Genomic DNA, 19,514 nt, shown 5'->3' with positions numbered 1-19,514 from the left:
CATCTGATTTTCATTATAAACTCTAAACTGTTCTGTTTCCTTTTAATAGCCATAGTAAAGAACTTACCCTTTGCCTTTGCAAACTTGACCATCCAGTAGTGTGACCTCATCTGTGATTTGCATGGTTAAGAAACAGACCTAATTCAGATCATTTATCAGAGCATTAACATAACCCATTAAACCACCAAGATTTACTTATACTAACATTATTGTGGAAATAAAAATGCTTAGGAAAAGGGGAAACTGAAGTTCATTTGATATCATTTGTGAGGGAAGAACATATGGGGAGTGTGGAAGAGAAATGAAATACAGGTCAAAAAAGAAGCCTTTCTTAGAGAGAGTGATTTCCACAGCAGAAGAGAAAGCCATTATTGGAGAAGAACTGGAAGGTGCTAGTCCTTCACTAGATTCACTTTCATTATTAATTTGTCTTGGCAAGGGGATGAGGAATAATATTTATTGCTCATATCCCACATTCTTGTATTTTAGTGACTGTTGCAATAAGCTTTTTCATAAACTACCTGCAACAGGCAGGGTAAACAATTATTAATTTGTGGTAAATGTTGGAGGTAAAAGAAGACACAGTGTATACTACGAATCTATTCTCTGCCAGTAAATCTCTAAAGTTTCAATATTAATGTCTAATTCTCTGGATTTATGATTCTGCGGTCTATAAAGCTAGAACTTCATGAAATGGTTCTTGTACAGAGCGTAATTACTAAAATGTAAGAGACATCAGATTGTGTCACCAAAACTTTTATTTTGAAGTCCTAATCACCTTGAAATGTTAGAAATCATGCTGTAGATGAAAGCAGTTAAGATGAGGGTGGGAAGAACTCTCCAGGAGAGGGGCACACACAGAAGTGTATGGTGACAATGAAGGCAGAGACTTAAGCGACACGATGGCAAAGGAGACCTCAGCTAGTCAGCAATCCCCAGAAGCCAGGAAAGAGTCCTGCACACGTGAGTTAGCAGGGCCTGCCTCTCCACCCCCAGCTTTCAGAAATGTGCAGACACATATTCCTGCCATCCACATCACTGTGTCCTGCTTGTTGTGACAGCCAAGGTAGAAACACATGAGGAAGTTTAATAAAGACATGGTGAAAAGTGATTGTGACTCAAGTCAAGACTCAGAGAATATCTCTGCGAGACCCACGTATCTGAAGGACTATCATCTCAAAATTACAAAGATAAAAACTTGGCATTAAGAAAGCAAAGAACATATTCCAAATAGGCAAAAGCAAACGCCCCACCCAAGGGAACCCATGTGAGGAGGGGGAGCAAGTGAGGAGATGCTCACCACCAGATGTTGTGAGCTACACAAGCACTTCCAGTTAAAAAAAAAAAAAATCAGACCTCAATAAAGAATAGCTTAAATAGAAAAGATAATGAATTAGCTTATTTTCATGTCTGTATAAAGTTAATTATCTGTGGCATTGAAGTTTGGCTTTTTTTTTTTTTTTTTTGGTCAATGAGAAAGAGAATTGAACAGTTTACATATCTGCACTGAGAGTACAGGCATATTTGTCTGGAGGGATGAGTTGATGGATAAGTAGAAGATGGATGGGCAGCTAGAGGATAGATGGATAAACAGAAAGAAGACAGATGAGCAGATAGAGATGTTAGCTAGATGGATGGAAGAGTAGACAGGTGATACATGTTTAGGAATCAAGTAAGAAAAACCACAAAATTTTCAACAAATAAATAATTAAAATGCTCTTTTATCAATAGGAAGGTATGAAGCCTATTTACTTATTTAGTTTTTATTTTATTTACTTGTTTGCTTTCAAGTGCTAAGGATGGAAACGAGAGGCTCACGGATGTTAAGCAAGTGCTCTGCCGCTGGGCCACATCCCAGCCCCTACTCCCATGGACTTAAATGTTGCCTGATTTCAAAACATCCCAAGATTATAATGTACATACAAGTAAATATAAAATGGTAGTTTTAAAAGTTTTTAACAATTCGATCTTCCTCCTCAATAGAGAAGATGATACTGTTGGCCTCTCATTGTGTATGGCCATTTAACTCCATCCTGTGCCAAGCTTGGAAATGTTCTCATATTTTGCAACATAAGGGTTAGGGATAAGCCAGTGGCACTGGGAAGACAACACAGGTTTGTCTGTGGTACTACTGGCACAGGCTAAGGCTCCTATAAGCAGACTCTTACCACATGTGCTGGAACCTGCTCAGCTTTTGCGGCGGGAGTTCCAGGTCTTGGATAGAACTGGTTGATGAAAAGGCTTGGAAATTTGTACTCTTCAACAAGTTTCACTGTTTCTTGAAAATCCTGATCGGTTTCTCCAGGAAAACCACAGATAATATCTGTAGCAATCGTTATTCCAGGAACCCTGGAGAAGAAAAACAGACAAAAATGTTAAAAAAAAAAAAAAAAAAGTTGACTGTAAGCCAGAATTATTCTTTCCTTGATATGTTACAAGACATTTTAAAAAAATTAGTTTATTTTTTAAGGACAAAGCATTTGCAGATAGTTTTGAAAAGCCCTCAATACTAAGAAATACAATGAGTAGTGGCCCCTGGTCATTGTCAGATGTACACAGTTTTAATGCTTTTAAACAGTTTTTGTTTTATTTTCTCCTCAGTATCTTCTGGATGTGTTGGGGTTTTGTTTTCTTTTTTTTTTGTTGTTGTTGTTTTTGGGTTTTTTATGTTTTTTTTTTTTTTAAAGTATTTAGGACTTTTATATTGTGGTAAAATGAACTAGCTGTAAACTACTCCCACCTATGATCCTTAATGTTGTATTCATAGTACTTCTGTGCTGCAAAGACAACTGGTAGACATACCTGTTTCTCAATAGTTCAACAATAGTTTTTTAAAGGGTAGTAAGTGCCTCTTTGAAAAGTGTGGTTAACATTTGTATGTTTCTAAGCTTACATTTTCTTAAGGCTCCATCAGACCTACCAAAAATCAGCAACAGAATGAGCTGTTGAGTGGCAGGGAGACTGCCAACCATGTGCAGTGTCCTGGGTTCAATGCCTGGCATGGGTCAGGGAAAACAAGATCAAAGTTTCTAAATGGTCGACATAATAGATTGTTCTACAATCATGTCTCTTGTTTTTGAAAGGGCCACAGCTACTTTCTTACAGCACGTGCTGCTCCTGCAATGAACTGATGCTTACTACCCTTGACTGCAGTTCCGTGCTCTTTTCTCCCTCAGCTTTGTTGTATGAGCCCTAGGTCTTGCTAATTCTCAATGATTTCCTTCACCCTGTATTACATGACACTGTGCTTAGGTCTCTGGATGTCTGAACACACAACTGATTGGCTGTATAGTAGTATATAACAATCTGAGTTAAAAAGGATTATCCACCAGAATTTTATACTGTTCCTTTTTAAAAATGCTGATAGATGCTGAAGGCATTGGGGCCACTCCTGTGTATGCTCACACTTTTCCAGTGCCAGACAGTAAACCTGGGGCCTCTGTCAGCCAGGTCAAGTGCTCTAGGACTGACCCACACTCCAACCATACATATTCCTTTACACATATCACTGTCTTTTATAGGGTGTAAGATTATTTTTGATCATTTTAAATTTCATCCTGATAAGCTTTTTACTATATTTTAAAAATATTTATACAAGGCACAGGCTATAGATTAAAAGTCTTTCAATCCAGGAATCTAATTTGCTCATACTATTCCTTTAATAATTTCTCTAGAAAATTGTCTTGCATTATTTCTTTAGTAATTTCTCTAGGAAATGTCATATATATGCAAGTATGTGTAACACTTTCTCTTAGGGACTCTTCTTTTGAATGTTGAAACTAACAACTTAATCTTTATTTTTTTCTCTCATTTTCTATATGTGTTTTATTCTATCTTCCAGAAAATTGACTTGAGCATGTTTTCCAGTCTTTAATTTTATATATATATGCAGTAATTTGATATGTTTCAGTTTCTCAGAGCTCTTTCTCCATCTTCAGTTTTCTATTACAGAACACCATGATTTTAGTTTTAGAGATACCACATCTTTTCTTAAAATGTTAAATCTGTCTTGCTGTCTCTGCACATGGCCTTTGTTCCTGTTTCCTTTCGTCTGAGAATTTTCATTAACAACAGTCATTTTCACTGTCCTTTTGGTATTAAAGAACAAAGCACTGCAAATATTTTTAAGACATTTTATTTTGTGTTATGTGCATGAGCATTTTCCATTCATGTACGTCTGTGTGCCGCATCCCTGGTACCCACAAGGGTCAGAAGAGGCAGCAGATACACCTGGGACTGAAGTTACAGACAGTCAGGGAATTAAACTGAAGTGTTCTGCAATGGCAGCCAGTGTTCCTGACTGCTAAGCAATCTCTCCAGCCCTCCAGAACCTGCAGACTTTTAATCATAGAGCGATTAGAGAGTGAACTGCCTTAGTGTTCAGTAGGCTGAAATGCTGGATGTGGTGCCACTTTCTCTAAGGCCTTCCAGTTTCTATCAGGTTGGCTACAAAATTCTCCTATACTTTAACTATGTAATGGTAAGAGAATGACATTAACAATACTCTAAAATGGTGAAGGACTTCGTAAACATTAGGGAGCAAAATCCATATCGTACCACCCCTATGTTCCTGTCACACATTGTTCTTCATGGATGAGCACAGCAGTCTGATGTTATAAGAAAAAGAGAAGGCTCAAGATGTGGACTCCTAACAAATTCTTGAAAACAGAAGCTTTCCAAACCCCCTTTGCACAGCATTTTATGTCTATTTGAAGGAAACATGACACATTTATTGCAGAAAACATTCTCTTCCCATTTCTACTTTGCCTCATATAGTCATTAATTTGGATGGATTAAAACTTGCAAAGTAATTCAAGGATTTTTTTTTTATAATGATAAACATGAGGGACAATTCTCATAAAGAACAAAAGAAATGGTCTAATGTGACATAAATCCATTTCTTCCACCTTTAAGGACAATCAAAATCACATTTGAAAAAACCATAGAAAGATACACTTCCATAGCAAGATGTAAATAAAAACATTTTCTAGACGAAGTACATGAACAGAGAAAAGTGTGTAAACAATTTTCAATCAGCTAGTTTTTCACTTGCCTTCTAACTACTCATGGTCAAAAGAAATACACAGCTAAAAATTGAGGCAAAAGATAACAGATGACAGAGAGTCCATTTCTCTCAGGAAATTAAAAATATCTTAGAAACTGCCTGTGAAACATGGCAAGAGACGAAGACAATTGGTCTTTTGTCCTAATTTCTGAATGAGAATGAATGTGGCAATAGCTGCCGGGTATTCCCAAAGGAAAGTCCCTTTCTGATTGCCCCCCCCCCTTTCTCCATCCATCAGCTGTGCTCAGTACTGGCCAATACCTGCTTACTTTGGCTTTCTTGGTGGTGGTGGTAGGGTTGTGACCACATTTAAAGAAAGGAGCCACTATAAATGTTAAAAGACTGGGATGTTCAAATGTGAACGTAAATAGACAATCAACTAAATAACTGGACTGGTAATACTGAAGACAGACCACTATGAATTGATGACATTTCAATTTAGAGCTAGAAGCAGTTTAATTTTCTCAAAGTATGTAAGAGTATAAGTTAATTATTTATACCATAAATGTGGTGTCTGTACCTTACTATCAGACAAGGCTCATCTATACATTAATTTAAAATATGCAAATGTTGCCACTTACATTCTTGAAAATAATTTGATCCTTTAGGTGAACTAACTAAAATCTCATTTACATTGTTAATTTGCCTAGGAAATAATTCTCAGTATGAGAAAATCAAAGAAGTTTGAAGTGAGACAAATTCTAATTTTGTATCTTGTGATTTAAGTAAGAGGAAATGATGAGGGTGTGAAATAGAATATTATTACAAATATTTAAATGCTAATCCTGGGCAAACATTGCCTTTGATACATCGAATTTTCAAAATTCCAATTTTTTAAAAAAAATTTCATTTTCACCAATTTATTGAAGTTGTGAGTACAAGATATGCAATCACTAACTACTACGTTCTTGAATTTTAAAACCTTTTAATATTTATGTTTTCCTAGTAGTTTTAGGAAGTAATTCTAAAAGGATAAAATAAAAATATTTGAAGAGGTGCGATAAGAGAAAACTTCTGAGTCACCATTTTCTCTGTTACATTTACTGCCAAAGTAAAAGTAGGTTTAGTCAATAACTTGGGAACAGAATAAGGGGTATCCTAATTGCACACCTGACATGTCAGGAACAGCTATGTTCATTACAAAAGTCTATCAGGAACTTGTAATGACTACATAGTATCTGCTAGCGCTAGGTTGGGGCTTATGAGGTTAGGGGAGGTAGCTCAGTTGACAGAATGCTTACCTAGCATGAATGCCCTGGGTTTGCTCTCTGGCACCACATAAATCAGTTTTGTGGTATAAAGAACAACACCAGACAAGATTTTGCCTTAAATTAAAAAATACACATATACACGCTACATTTTGATTTCCTAAGAAGAGTTTTATACAATCTAGGCTAGCCTTAAAAATAGTCATTTAGCTAAAACCTGGCCTCAAATTCCTCCAACCCTCATCTCTTCAAGTGCTGGAGTTGTGAGTACCTATCACCAACCTGGCTCTGACCATTTGAAATTTTACTTCAAATGCATACTTTAATCTCCAGATTTTCATTTGCTATTAGGTGGCTTATTGCTAAGGGTGTGAACTACTGCAGCAGGCCCAGGGTAAGTTATTTGGCCTTTGATGCCTTTGCTTTGTTCCTAGTAAAAGCATCCTCTGATAAGTTTACTCAAGTGGATAGGGTGCTCAAAAGGGCACCTGCTGAACAAGGTCCACATGCATTACCCACCCTTACTGCAACCTTGTCAGAGAATTATAAGCACTGAGGGCCAGGCAATGTGCTAAAATTTATATTTTGCTTAAGGCAATTTCTTGTAAGCCTCCATGACAAATGGGGAAAATATCATTAGTGGAATAAGATTCAAGGAGGTGAATTACACACAGCTACACAATTAGGGCATATCAAATGAGGGCCCTGATCTGCAGTTTTTAATCACTACTGAAGGCTGTCTTCCCTCTGACCTGTGTCCACAAGTGTTTATTGCATGACTGTGCTAGAAGCACTAGGAGATCGTAAGTTCACTGGGAACAAAACTTATTATTAATAATAGTTTTTCTACATTAATTTACTGCAATGTTAAAACCTGCTTGTATTTTTGCAGTAGTATTTTAGAGCAAAGATATCTATACTCTGTTTATAGGTTAAGAGATTTGTCGAAGGTCACCAGGCTATTGCTGGTACAATCAGAATTTAAACCTGAATCTCCCAACCTTCTCAGTGCCCTTTCTACTACTCACACTGAACGGAGAGGCAATTTAAAACTAAATGGCTCCAGGCTACATTTATTCTTTCTAAGACCTTATTGTTGCCTTTATTATTATCATTATTCTTCTAAAAACAAATGTTCCTCTATACAGATGGCTCAGGGAGAAACAGTAGCAACAGTGTCAGAGGAAAGAAATCATAACTTAGGCTCTTCATTAACAGCCTTGCTACCAAAAGTTACTTGAAACATCCCTGCTTTAGCCCTGTCTTCCACATGATGGGATCACAACACAACCCTTCCTGGGTAGCATTGAGTATTAGACATTTCAAATGGCAGCTGGTATACAATAGGTACTAAACTGATACCCACTTCCTTTTAATCTCCATAAGAGACTTAGGCAGGGAGCACACTTGGACACCAAATTTCCTTTCTATCACTTCCACAGAATGCTACTGTTTATGTTTCTTGTCAGATGGTCCCAGGTAAGTTTTAGGAAACTATAGGAGAACAGGGTCAGAATATAAAGGCCATCTAAGGAGACTTTACATAACACAAGTCATCATTTCAGGTTTCTTTATCACACATTATATTAACTAAGATTGGAAAACATGAAAATTTGTTGAGCTGATTTATGAGTAAATTTTAAGAAAATTTAAAACACTAGATCTGAACAACCTTCTGGCTGTAGTGACAAGAGCCTTAAAATGTCTACTGAAGGGATTTCATCATCATGACATTGTCTCTGAATGCTTGTGATGTTCACAATGATTGCAAACAAAAACAAGTCTATAATGTTTGAAAACTAAAAACAATCTTAACTAAGTCAAAGTTTTTTTTTTTAAAGTTACCAGCTTAGGGGGATGGAGAGATGGCTCAGTGGGTTAAAAGCACTTATTGCAATAGCCCAGGACCCAGACTGTATGTGGTATGTCACAGCCATCAGTTACTAGTTGCTGGAGATGACTCCCTCTTCAGTGGTCCTTAAGCACCAGACACACAAATGGTGCACAAATATATATGTGCAGACAAAACATTCAGACACGTAAAGAGATAAATCTTTTTTTAAAAGATAGAAAAGTCAAAATAGCATGGCTTCAAAAACGTTTTGATTTTGAAAAATCTGCTCAAATGGATAGTTATCTTTCAGACAGTCTGTCGATTCATCTAAGGTTCTCATCGACTGCAGCATTCATGGTTTAGAATCTATGCATGCATGTGACTGTCTACCCATCTACCCAACTAGTTTCTATATTAAGTACCCTCAGTTTAAAATATGAACATGAATTTTTTCCTAGCACAATCCAGACCAGACCATGGAATGCACAAGGATCCAATCCTGCTACTTAATAAGACCCTGTGTGGAGTCATACTGTTTCAGAGTCAGATAACAATTAATCATAAAAAAGAAAGACACCAAACCCCTTCTGCCTGAAAACTCAATACAATAAGCAAGAACACAATTATATTCCTAGAGGCAAGCCTGGGTTACAGACTCAGGCCTTGTGCCAAATGCAAGCACAGAATTCTATAAATCAACAAATGGAAACTTTTCCACAAAAGAAACAGCCATTAGAATGTATAGCACCTAAAGAGCAGTTCAACCTTTGTGTGTGACAACATTTTCAACATTTCAGCATCAAAGATGCCTCAAACAGGAGGTGGAATCTGATGCTGACATGATAGGAACTATTAAGCCTCTCTTTGGGGAATGGTTTACTAATTAGTTCCTGTTTGTTGGTTTTGCAAAAATAATTTGCAATGGCCAAAACTGACATCAGGCCACAGGAGTGAGTGCAAATACACAAGGACCACAAGTACTGGGGTTTTTAAAAGTCTTAGTTTTATCATGAGGGAGATAAGCTTGATGTAAAACACATACATGTATGGAAATGTTCTTTGAGAGCCTAGTGCCAGATGTAATGAATACAGAAAATGAGCAAAATTAAAATATTTATTTTGAAATAACTCTTTGATATATATATATATATATATATATATATATATATATATATATCACTTGATTATTTATTAAACACAGAAGAACATTTATAGATACAGGGTATTAATCTCTACTGAAAGTAGTAAAACTTTCATTGAACTAGAAAAATCTAAAGTCATTTAGTTAAATTTGATATAATTTTGTTATTAAGTTAAAAAGTAATCTATCTGACACAGGCAAGGGAAAGATGCAAATCACTGAGAACATATTGAAGCTATGTCGGGATATCAGAATTTACAACTACAAAACAAATGACCTTAATATCAGTAGTGAAAATGAGGGAGTATACAAATGGGGGAGAAAATGGAGGGGGTTGTTTTTGCAACCTAGAAAGAAGAATGGTTATAAAACAGACAAGGTGTAGAGGTGGGGGTGGGGATGGGGGAAGCATGGAGACAATCTTAGTTGACAACACTGAAGAATTTAATGGCATTTATTAGAGTTCCAAATCTGGTACGAACCTAAAAGACGCTGTTTTGCTTCAAGAAAAAAAAGCGAAATAAAACATGACTGTTAAGTAAAAATTAAATAAACACCATGCTAAGTGAGATTTTTATCCTATGACACAGTTCTTGCACGGCACTGCAAATATTTTGGAATAAGCACAAAGCCATACATAAGGCCACAGATATTGCTTTAAAAATTAAAAGTAAGCATACTGAATAATACTGTTATAATATTTAAAAGGAGCCATATTAAATTTCACAAGATTCTCACACATCTGTTATTAAAATCATTTTATGACACTGCGGGTTGGAGTGAAGGTATTTACTATCTATGGTACTGTTAACATGATTCTTATATGAGTTTTTCTGTTTCTATGGTAACATGAATTATAAGGCTCAATGAAGCCGGATTTGGTGATGTGTATTTTTCTGTTATTCAAGGTGAAAGGGAAATGAAACAGTCCTAACATTCATAAACTGCAGCGAATGTCTGAATTCCATTTAGAGATAAGACGATAATTACTAAAGTAATTAGAATTCTTCCCGGATGGAATTATTTTGCACACAGTAGAAATTGAGATTTGGAAAGGAAAGCATGGCCGAGTACGTTCAGCATCGCTAATTAATTACAGCCCAAACCACTCTGCCACTCTGATACCTTGGAAGTGACTATACCTTCGCCTGTCGGCTGCTAACTACAATGGAGAAAAAGCTAGCCCCCACCCCCATCCCTTAAGTCAGAAAGATAAAGTAGGTGAAATCATTTTATTCAAGAGAAAATCCAATTACAGAAATAATCAACTTTTCCCTCTTGCTTTATTTTTTCATATTTGAAAGGGCATTCACATTAGCAGAACCAATTAAACGAATATCAAGACAGGGTGCAAACTACAAAGTTGGGCAAGTTCTTAAACCTTTTAAAATTAGACTGTGAGAAAAAAAAAAAAAACACTTATTGAAATTTTAGAAACTCAACCCTGGATCACAGGATTCTCTAATGGGAAGCATTATCAGAAGGGTGATAAACGCTGAGTCTTGAAAATAATTTATAAATTTATATGGTCATAATACAATATTTCTAATATATAGTCCAGTATCAACAACCAATCAGGCTAATTAATCTTTTTCATGTATATGTTATTATTAAAAATTGGTATCCGGAGGTTAGGAGTTGTAGATTCAGTGAATAGATTACTTGCCAAGCATGTAAGAAACATCTGGTTCAATTCAGTACCATATAAACTGTGCATGATGGTGCACCAGTTTACCAGATAGGTAAAGGTGGGCGTACCAAGGTCATCCTTGACTACATGAGAGTAAAAAAAAAGAGAAAAAAAAGGTGGAGAGAGGAAGGGAGGGACAGAGAGATAGAGGAAGGGGAGGAGGGAAGGATGGAAACAGGCAGACAAGAAGATATACCTGTATAACAGAAATCAAACAATCCACCAAATCAAAGCAGATTTGCAATTATTTCATTCCTAAACAGTTGAAGTGATTTTACTGCTACCTTTACTGACTTCATCTTGATCAGCTCCAGGTTGGCAGACTACACCCAAGTGCCAAATCTTCTGGTTGCTTGCTTTATCAATAAAGTTTTATTGAGCCCTGGAATACTCATCCATCTACGTGTTGTTTAGAGCAGCTTACTCTGCAGGAGTTGAGCTGAGATCATGTCCGCTCCAACACAGAACACAGGGTCTCTAGAGCTACAACCAGTTATCATCTCCCTGGTGTTTGCTAAGTGCTTTGAGGGACACTGTTGAGGAACTGAAGACAATGCTCTCTGCAAGTTCATGTGTGAGCAAACCCACAGCTCAATCCTGGCCCCTAGCCAGATTCTCCTCTGTGACCTACCATTTTGGGAACATTTTTATGTTTGTTTGTTTTAAATCTCAGCTATAGGGTCTAACATGCTTTTATCTCCTAATGGGCCATGAGTAGCCTATAGTCTAAACGAGGCAGAAGCCTTACAGGTTATGGGGGATGAGGTGCTTTTTGGAGCCCCAGACCCTATGTGAAGTGCTCAGGAAAGTTGGGGAACAGACAAGGAGATCAATCAGTGGATACAATACAGTAACAGACTTACTGTTAACAATGATTCAATGGTTAATCCCTGTGTTGACTAAAACTAGTCTTAGTATTTTAAAGTCAGAATGTAACCATGGCAGGGAGGGGGAAGTGGAGATTCACAGGACTCTGTAAATGACTTACTTCTCTTGGGGGAAATATACACTTTACTGCACTGTGGATGATGATGGCATCCTGTCTCAAGTGAGCACTTTGTTTAAAAGTGCATGGTTAACTGAGAGCCCTCTCATTCTCAATTGCTACTTCTAGAAATGACTGCCAGGGTAAGGCTTGGTCAATGCTCATGGTATTATATACATGTAGATCATATTATGTACAAATTTTCGTCAAAATTTTGGGGTAGAGGGTGCAACACAGAGTCCTGGAAACAAAGACAAGTGTTCAGGTATATGTAGAGGCCTCTAGATACTGACTCCAGGTCACAGAGCCCCCTTTTGTGACCTGAAAGGGACAAGTCCTATCACTGTAATATTATTTCCTTACTGACAGTACCTCTCCACAGGCTCCCTCTGTATATCTGACAGGGCCCAGAGATAGCAAGGGACCACCAGCCTGTCCCAGGTGACACTCAAATGGAAGCCATAGTTTAGATACTGAGCCTGTGTCTTGTGGCACGACCTCATGGATACTCACTTGGCCTGAATTCTTACCTTGGAAGCTCTAGTCTGTTTTGTCCCCAGCCATGTTGGGCTGGCCTTTTACTGTGATGAGTGTTTAACTTCCACAGCCACATGATCTTCTGTGGACAGGCTTCCCAGTCCCATGGAACCCCACAGGGTCCAGCCATTTTAGCTGCTACTAGAGAAGCAGTCTTACATACCTGACATCATGTCCAAAATCCTCCATGGTCTAGACAACAGCACTGATGACATCACTGTTAGTAATAGAGTTGAAGTACCTTGTGGTGAGTACTATAGCTTGGGACACCCTGCCTTTCTGAAGCCCGGTACACAAACAAAGGTACTTTGTGCTACGCTTTGACTTAGTCTCTCCTCCAAACTTCACTAGGAAACATAACCCCGATGCTTCAGTGCTTTGATGGTGACAGAGTCTGTAGGGACTAGCATTCTCTCCTTATGGTCGAATGTGAAAGAGTATCCTGTCTAGTTTTGTCTTTTGTGTGGGAACTCCAAGGTGGCTCCATCTATGAATAATGAGACCCCACCAGGCACTGAACCTACAGGTGCCCAAACTGTGGATCTTCAGCTTCTGGAGCTGTATAAATCACCTAGTTATAGTTATTGTCTTAAGCAGGGGAATCATCTAAGAGACTAAGATACAAAAACAACATTCTGAGACACAAACAGGTAAAAGGAGGAAGGAAGATGACTCAGTCAGCAGTGTGTTGTTATACCAGGATCTGAGTGTGAATTTGCAGTACCCATGTAAAAACCTGGTTGTGGTGATGGACCATGCACCCCAGTGCCAGGGAGGCAGACATAAGAAGATACCTTGGCTTTAATGGCCAGGCAGTCTACCCAATTGGTAAGTTCCAGGTTCAGACAGAAATCCTGTCTCAAAACTGTAAGGTGGAGAACAATAGGGAAAGCCACCTAATGGTGACCTCTGGCCTCCACGTGTGCATGAACCCCCTCCCCCACAGACATACATCAAAAAGTGACTGACATGCGCAGAAAAGTGAGAAGTTGATAGGTCTTTTCTTAACCACCTGATGGAATCCTTGTGAATTATATTGAATAATAACTAATACTTTTATTAACCATAAAGGTTGATGATAAATTATAATATAATAATTATGGAAATGAATTTCTATGTGTGAAGTGCCGATGTGTAGCAGTGTGCCCAGCAAGTGTACAAGTGTTCCACACTGCCAGCTAGGCTTCAGAATGGAGATCAAGTGGCTTCAGTCTAACTAAGGACGCTGGGCTCCCTACAAGGAGGAGCAAGGAGGCGGAAGGCAAGTACAGGAGAGCGGCGCAGCATCTTCCACCAGCAACAAGGAGAAGGGGGATGTGACCAGCAGTCCCAGAAATGAAACAAGGTAAGGGAGAAGATGGAACATGAAGGCACAGAGAACACATCCAGTCAGGAGCCTTAGACAGTGACACTGAATAAAGTAAAGACACAGGAAAAGCTGCAGAGATTGGTGGTTGGGCCACCTCCCAGTGTAGGAGAAGTGCTCCAACTAACTTCAAGTTTGTCACTTCAAGAGTCTCCATTGTACCTCCATCTATGGTGTAACTAAACTTACAGCGAATACCAATGATTTCTGACCAAATATGTGTGTGTGTGTATACACCTTAAGTAGTAAAATACACCTAATTTGCTTCATAGAGCATACCCTCTTTTCTCAAAGAGATGGTCACATGTCCCACTTAGCATTCTAGAAAAGCTGTTTTTCCCCCGCCCCGCACCCCCCCCCCCTGAGACGCAGAGTGAGTCACACGGGAACACGGGATTCGAACTGGGAGAGTTGGGCACAGTCCACCCTCTGGCGGCGGGTGCCAAAGCCGTGCGCCACCGCTAGCTCGCTTAGAAAATCTGTTCTTAATATGTGATGATACTTTTATAAGATGGCTACATAAATAAGCTGAATACAACAGAAATTAGAAATAAATGGCTGAACAAACTGCCGAGGCATGAACTGTCCCTAGAAGAGAGAAGAATGAAATACTCTTTGATGGCCCAAAAGTGAAGACACATATTCCTAAGTGACTCAAAGAGGCTTCATGTAGGAGCCTGGAAATAATGGAATGAAGCAGCAAAATCACATATGTGGGGTCAGGAGGGACAGTAGCATCATGTAGGTCCTCTACACCAGGGTCAGCTTCTGAAAATGTGGGCAGAAGAGCTAATTAGGGCTCTGATAACCTCTCTAGGAAAAGCCACCTTAGTCAATGCTAGCAATTGAATGGATAATTGATTTAATCAGTGTCAAAGGAGGAGGATATTTATGCCCTAACACTGAACCATGTGCTGAGCCAGATGCTACAGCTTCTGGGAAAAACTCAGATGCCAGGTGCTCACCAAAAGCAGTTGAAATAGCTACAACCTTAGCAATGACAGCACTCGTGGCAAACAGACATGGCATGCACTGAGTTTATTACACTTGATTCTCCAATATTCACACAGAATATTATAATATTCTAAATTCTCTTTAAGTTGTAAAAGTATTGTGTGAATACTCAGAGAGATCACTTGGCTTCTTTCAGGTTAGAAATTAAGTAAAGGTAAGAGCTGTGATCTTGGTCCTTTTGGTTTTGTTACAAAGCCTAAGCCCTTTGTATGATAACTTTAGTATCTCCTGGCCAAACAACAGAACTCAGGAGTAGTAAACACATTTGTATAATGAGCATTATAAAACAAATCCTCAAATACAAAACACAGATATGATGGGGGTGTAGGAAGCCTTCATGAAGCTGTGAGCACAGACTTAACCTGGAGATGGACAGAATAAGGCAGGAGAAACTGAGGGATGGGGGTGGGGTGTAGATAGGGGTGGGAGAGCCCAGCACATCTAGTCACTACACAATGTAAAAAGCCATCTGATTTTAAATGACAATTAAATGAACAAAAACTACAGTTGTGTGTGTGTGTGTGTGTGTGTAAGACTTGTTATTGGTGACCTTTTGCCAAGCAGAAATGGTTATTTCAATTAATTGTCAGTATAAAATCTAATAAAATATAACACATTCACTTTTTTTCAGTACTAAGACAGAATTTTAGCATGTGCTTCCTATTTATAGAACAATTCAACTTGCCACATTCCACATGTTCAAAAGACACAGGTGGCCATGGCACCTGTTAGCACAGGTAGACAGAAAAATGGAATGCACACTCAATTGGAGGGACAGGGAGAGCATGTGCACTCATGTACAAAGCAGCAAGCATGATGTGGGATGTGAGGCAAAGCAACGGGTGAGCAGGCATTTCAGCTGCAGAGTCAGGACTGGTGTGAAGATGTTTGCAGAAAGCATCAGCCAAAAGCTTTGTGGGGAGTGGCACCTTCACAGTGTGCCAGTGGTGCTGGTGCTTCTGTACCTGTGAGAAGAACATGATGCTGGAACAGAGTGATGACCTCAGCTATGGCACTGGCAGGGGAAACCAGCCAGAATGAGGGGTCCTCACAAGTACCAGAGAACCCAGAGCCATCAGAGAAGTGACAGTCACGGAAGAGATGAGATGTAGTGCAGTAAGGCTGGGGACCAGGCACATCAAGTTTCCTTTCCTGGCCTGCAATGCACTGTAAATGTCTAAAGTATGTCTGGAAGGGACACACAAGGAACATGAAGCTGAAAGACAAGCTAGATGACAGATAAATGGAATCAATTCATTGAACTTATCAGAGATGATGGGACAGAAGCTGCAGCCGACGCGCAGTAGATTAAGATTGAGAACTATGATACAATTTCCCATTTAAAATGGAGAGAAAATGGAAATAGCATGGCAGAAACAAGGACTTCATTGGAAAGTGTGTGACATTCTGGACCATTTCCCCAGATTCAGAACATACATCAAACTCCGCTAAGGCTGCAAAGAAAGCACAGCAAGTCAAAGTGCTTACCACCAAGCCTGCTGACCTTAAGTTCAATCACCAGGACCCACACAGGAGAAGGAAAATACTGACTCACAGACGTTGTCCTCTGACCTCCACACAGGACACTGTGTGCACATGCACATACACGCACAAACATGCACACACACATGTGTACACAAATAAATAAATAAAAATGTAAAAGTTCCTCTAATTTTAGACCATGGCTTTAACAATTAAGGCCTTTGGTTTGAGGTTTGGTGGTAGAGAGCTGGCTGGACATGCAAAATTCTCTGGGTTTGATCTCCAGCACTTTAAAAGATTTGAAGACAGACAGACAAACAAACAAACAAACAAAACAAAAACCAAACCAAACCAATTAACCAACCAACTAAACAAAACCTCCAAAACAAAAACCAGACAGCTTAAACTACTTGCTGTCATGCAATCATAAAAATCAACTTCCATATTGGAAACATTTCTGTCCTCTGACTGCAATAATGCAGTTTGGCAAATTGTAGACTTCTATCCATACACTGTAGCCTTGGGGTTAACTAAACATTAAGTCCATATTCATTAAAACATAGAGCCTCTACCAAAAAATCTGTTAGATTATCTAATATCAAATGTGATGGCCAAATATTGTATGTTGTATATATTAAGAATGATATGAAAATACATTTTATAGTAACAATGACAACAAAGTTAAAAAGGAAATTGATATTAAAACTACACATTATTCAATTGGAAATTCAGTTTAAAAGCGTAACATGATTTTAAACCTGAAACTTTTTAAATGCAAACCTTCTGTTTTCATGACTTTTTTGTAAATTTAAACCCGGTAATGGTGTGCATATTTCCAATAAATACAACAGCATGAGATTCCACGCTTGCAGGACACCCACTAACATCTTTTATTCATGTACGTGCTCCCACTGCAAAGCAATTATATTATTTCAAATATTTTAAAATGTTTTCTCTGACTACCTAACATAACCACAGGTTACCTCGTAATCACTGCTTTCCCTTTGCACTGTGTCTAAATCGACAAGGGAAAGACATGTCTGTGGTGCTGGGCATGCGAGTAACAGCTCATAGGTCCTCAGTCTTGTGCAGTTGTACCTAATCCAGATGGGAGAACACAGTTCCAAATGAAATGAAAGAAAGGTAAGCCTAGGTAGACTCTGCTTCCTGACTGGGATCAGCCTGCCCCTTGGGACCGGATATGTCAACTGTCACAAATTCTGGAGAGGAAAAAAACAATACCAAAAGCTGGTAACTGTGACTCTACAGACTCTGTCACCTTCCTGGTCTCTAGGCAAGATATAGCATGACTTGAAGACAATAGTGTTTCTGCTTCAGATATGAGCACAGAGGACAGAGAGAATGCTGTGCCTGAAATTGAGGCGGTGTGAGGATCCAGGGAAAGTGGCATAAACATTTATGTCATTTTTTCTTTATTTATTGACACAACAGTTATGTACATTCAGCTTTTGATTGAAGCTGGTAAATGTGACAGGCAATGAATTTCTGTGTATTAATTCCAGATCCACATATGATATGTAATACGTCATCTATTTCTATTTGAGGGAGTGGAAGGTAGCATTGAAGATTAATATGCTTATTTTAGATGTTGAAATAATAATCTTAAAATATAATATTTTTATAAATTTGAAGCTGTTCACTGACATTTGCCAAGTAAATGAAGATTTAGTCAAGTTATTCAATTTATTTAAATCCATAAATTAGGCAATATGAAGTATTGGTTGTAGCTACTGACTATTATCAGGCTATTACTTATTCTAGATCTCTGTCACCTAGCTTTTCTCAGTCACACCGACTACTCAGAAAAAAACATACATTTAATCTCAACTTGGCTGACACTGAACTCAGACTGCATATTTCACACAAAGCCTCATCACAGCGACACAGAACTTCAGACGGTTATTGTTTTATGACTAAAAAATGAGTGACTTAAGACAAAAAGCTCAACATCCTTAAACTTCATTTCTATTCATTCTCTAATAAATACCATCTGCTGTGTACTTTAGGGATATAATATCCGTCAAAAACTCCATCATATTATGAGAAGCGGCACCGCGTTGATCTGAAATGCATATTTGAACAGATGTGTTTAAATTACATCTCCGTCTATCCACAAGCATTAATTCAGAGCAAGTGTGTGTTGATTTAAAATGCATAAAAAGGGGGATTTGGAGATGCATCAAAAGTGAACAGCATCTCCAAGGATCAAGGCTTGAATTACAAAAGGTCATTGCTAAAAATAAAGTTTGTTTCTTAAGGGTTGGACTTGGGAGCTGTTCATTGGAACCGACTTCATGTTTGCTACACAAAGTCAGAAACTATACTGTTTGTTTGTTTATTTGCTTTTGTTTTTAAATAATTCTTCCACATAAAACATTCAGATTGACATGTATGGGAAGAAAAAGGGAGAGTAGTCATCAAAGTACAGAAAACTACAGGGTGTGTCTGCTGACTGACACCTATTTATAAGGGTCAGTCCTCCATTTTTAACCATATTTGGAGGTTCTCTAAAAATTTTGCCTGTGGGTTCTCCAGACATTGTAATGTCATGATTTTATATCTTCTAGATAAGCTAAAAGTTTAAAAAAAATCTATCAAATAAAAAAAAAAAACAACTATAAAGTTCATCAGTAATCAGTGAGGAATTAAACTTGTGGGAATGTGGCATAAGAGAAGATGGTTTATACCCATTCTCTTGTCACTGTCAGGAATGGCTGAGGTAGTGGGAGCCACTGTTACCTGCACATTCTCAGTTAGGTTAAGGGGAAAGAACAAGAAAACAAATGGCTGAATGAATCTCCTGGTAAGAGCATCACCTACTAAGCCCATCACTTCATCCACATGTGTACATCTGTTGACTCAAATCTGAGCAGAGACCGCATACTTTGAGAATACAAGTTACTGATTCTGGATTATTCATTCCCAGATTATGCTATTACCCAAACCCTGACTGAGCCTACCAGATATTTTCTTTAATCACCGATTAAAACAAGTTTAAACAAAAGGCCAAGGAAACACTTTCTATGGCGCCTGTCTTCTCAATTCACTCTTTGTTGTTTTGTTGGGGCAATTTAAGAAAGTAGAGATGACCACATCAAAAAGGATTTTAGGTAGATTCAGGACAGAGGGCTCAGAAAGGCAGAAGGAAACAGCTATTCTAGAGGACACCCA

At 38.3% G+C, this 19,514-nt stretch overlaps 1 protein-coding gene across 3 annotated transcripts in view; it reads right to left on the bottom strand.

Annotated features, from left to right (window-relative positions):
- The window catches only part of Cdkal1 (CDKAL1 threonylcarbamoyladenosine tRNA methylthiotransferase), a 521,362-nt gene that overhangs the window by 145,600 nt on the left and 356,248 nt on the right, over positions 1–19,514 (bottom strand). For all 3 annotated transcript variants that reach the window (XR_013112201.1, XM_034511047.2, XM_076939217.1), the window contains exon 12: positions 2,169–2,349. Coding sequence is in view for 2 of the 3 variants with exons in the window: in XM_034511047.2 (XP_034366938.1) it covers positions 2,169–2,349 (181 nt within the window). In the remaining variant the exon portion in view is untranslated. The remainder of the gene's footprint in view (positions 1–2,168; positions 2,350–19,514) is intronic.

This window comes from Arvicanthis niloticus, chromosome 8, assembly GCF_011762505.2.
Source record: "Arvicanthis niloticus isolate mArvNil1 chromosome 8, mArvNil1.pat.X, whole genome shotgun sequence".
In the NCBI taxonomy this organism is placed as follows: domain Eukaryota; kingdom Metazoa; phylum Chordata; class Mammalia; order Rodentia; family Muridae; genus Arvicanthis; species Arvicanthis niloticus.
Note: the sequence above shows the minus strand (reverse complement) of the source record. Positions and strands in the feature narration are given on the sequence as shown.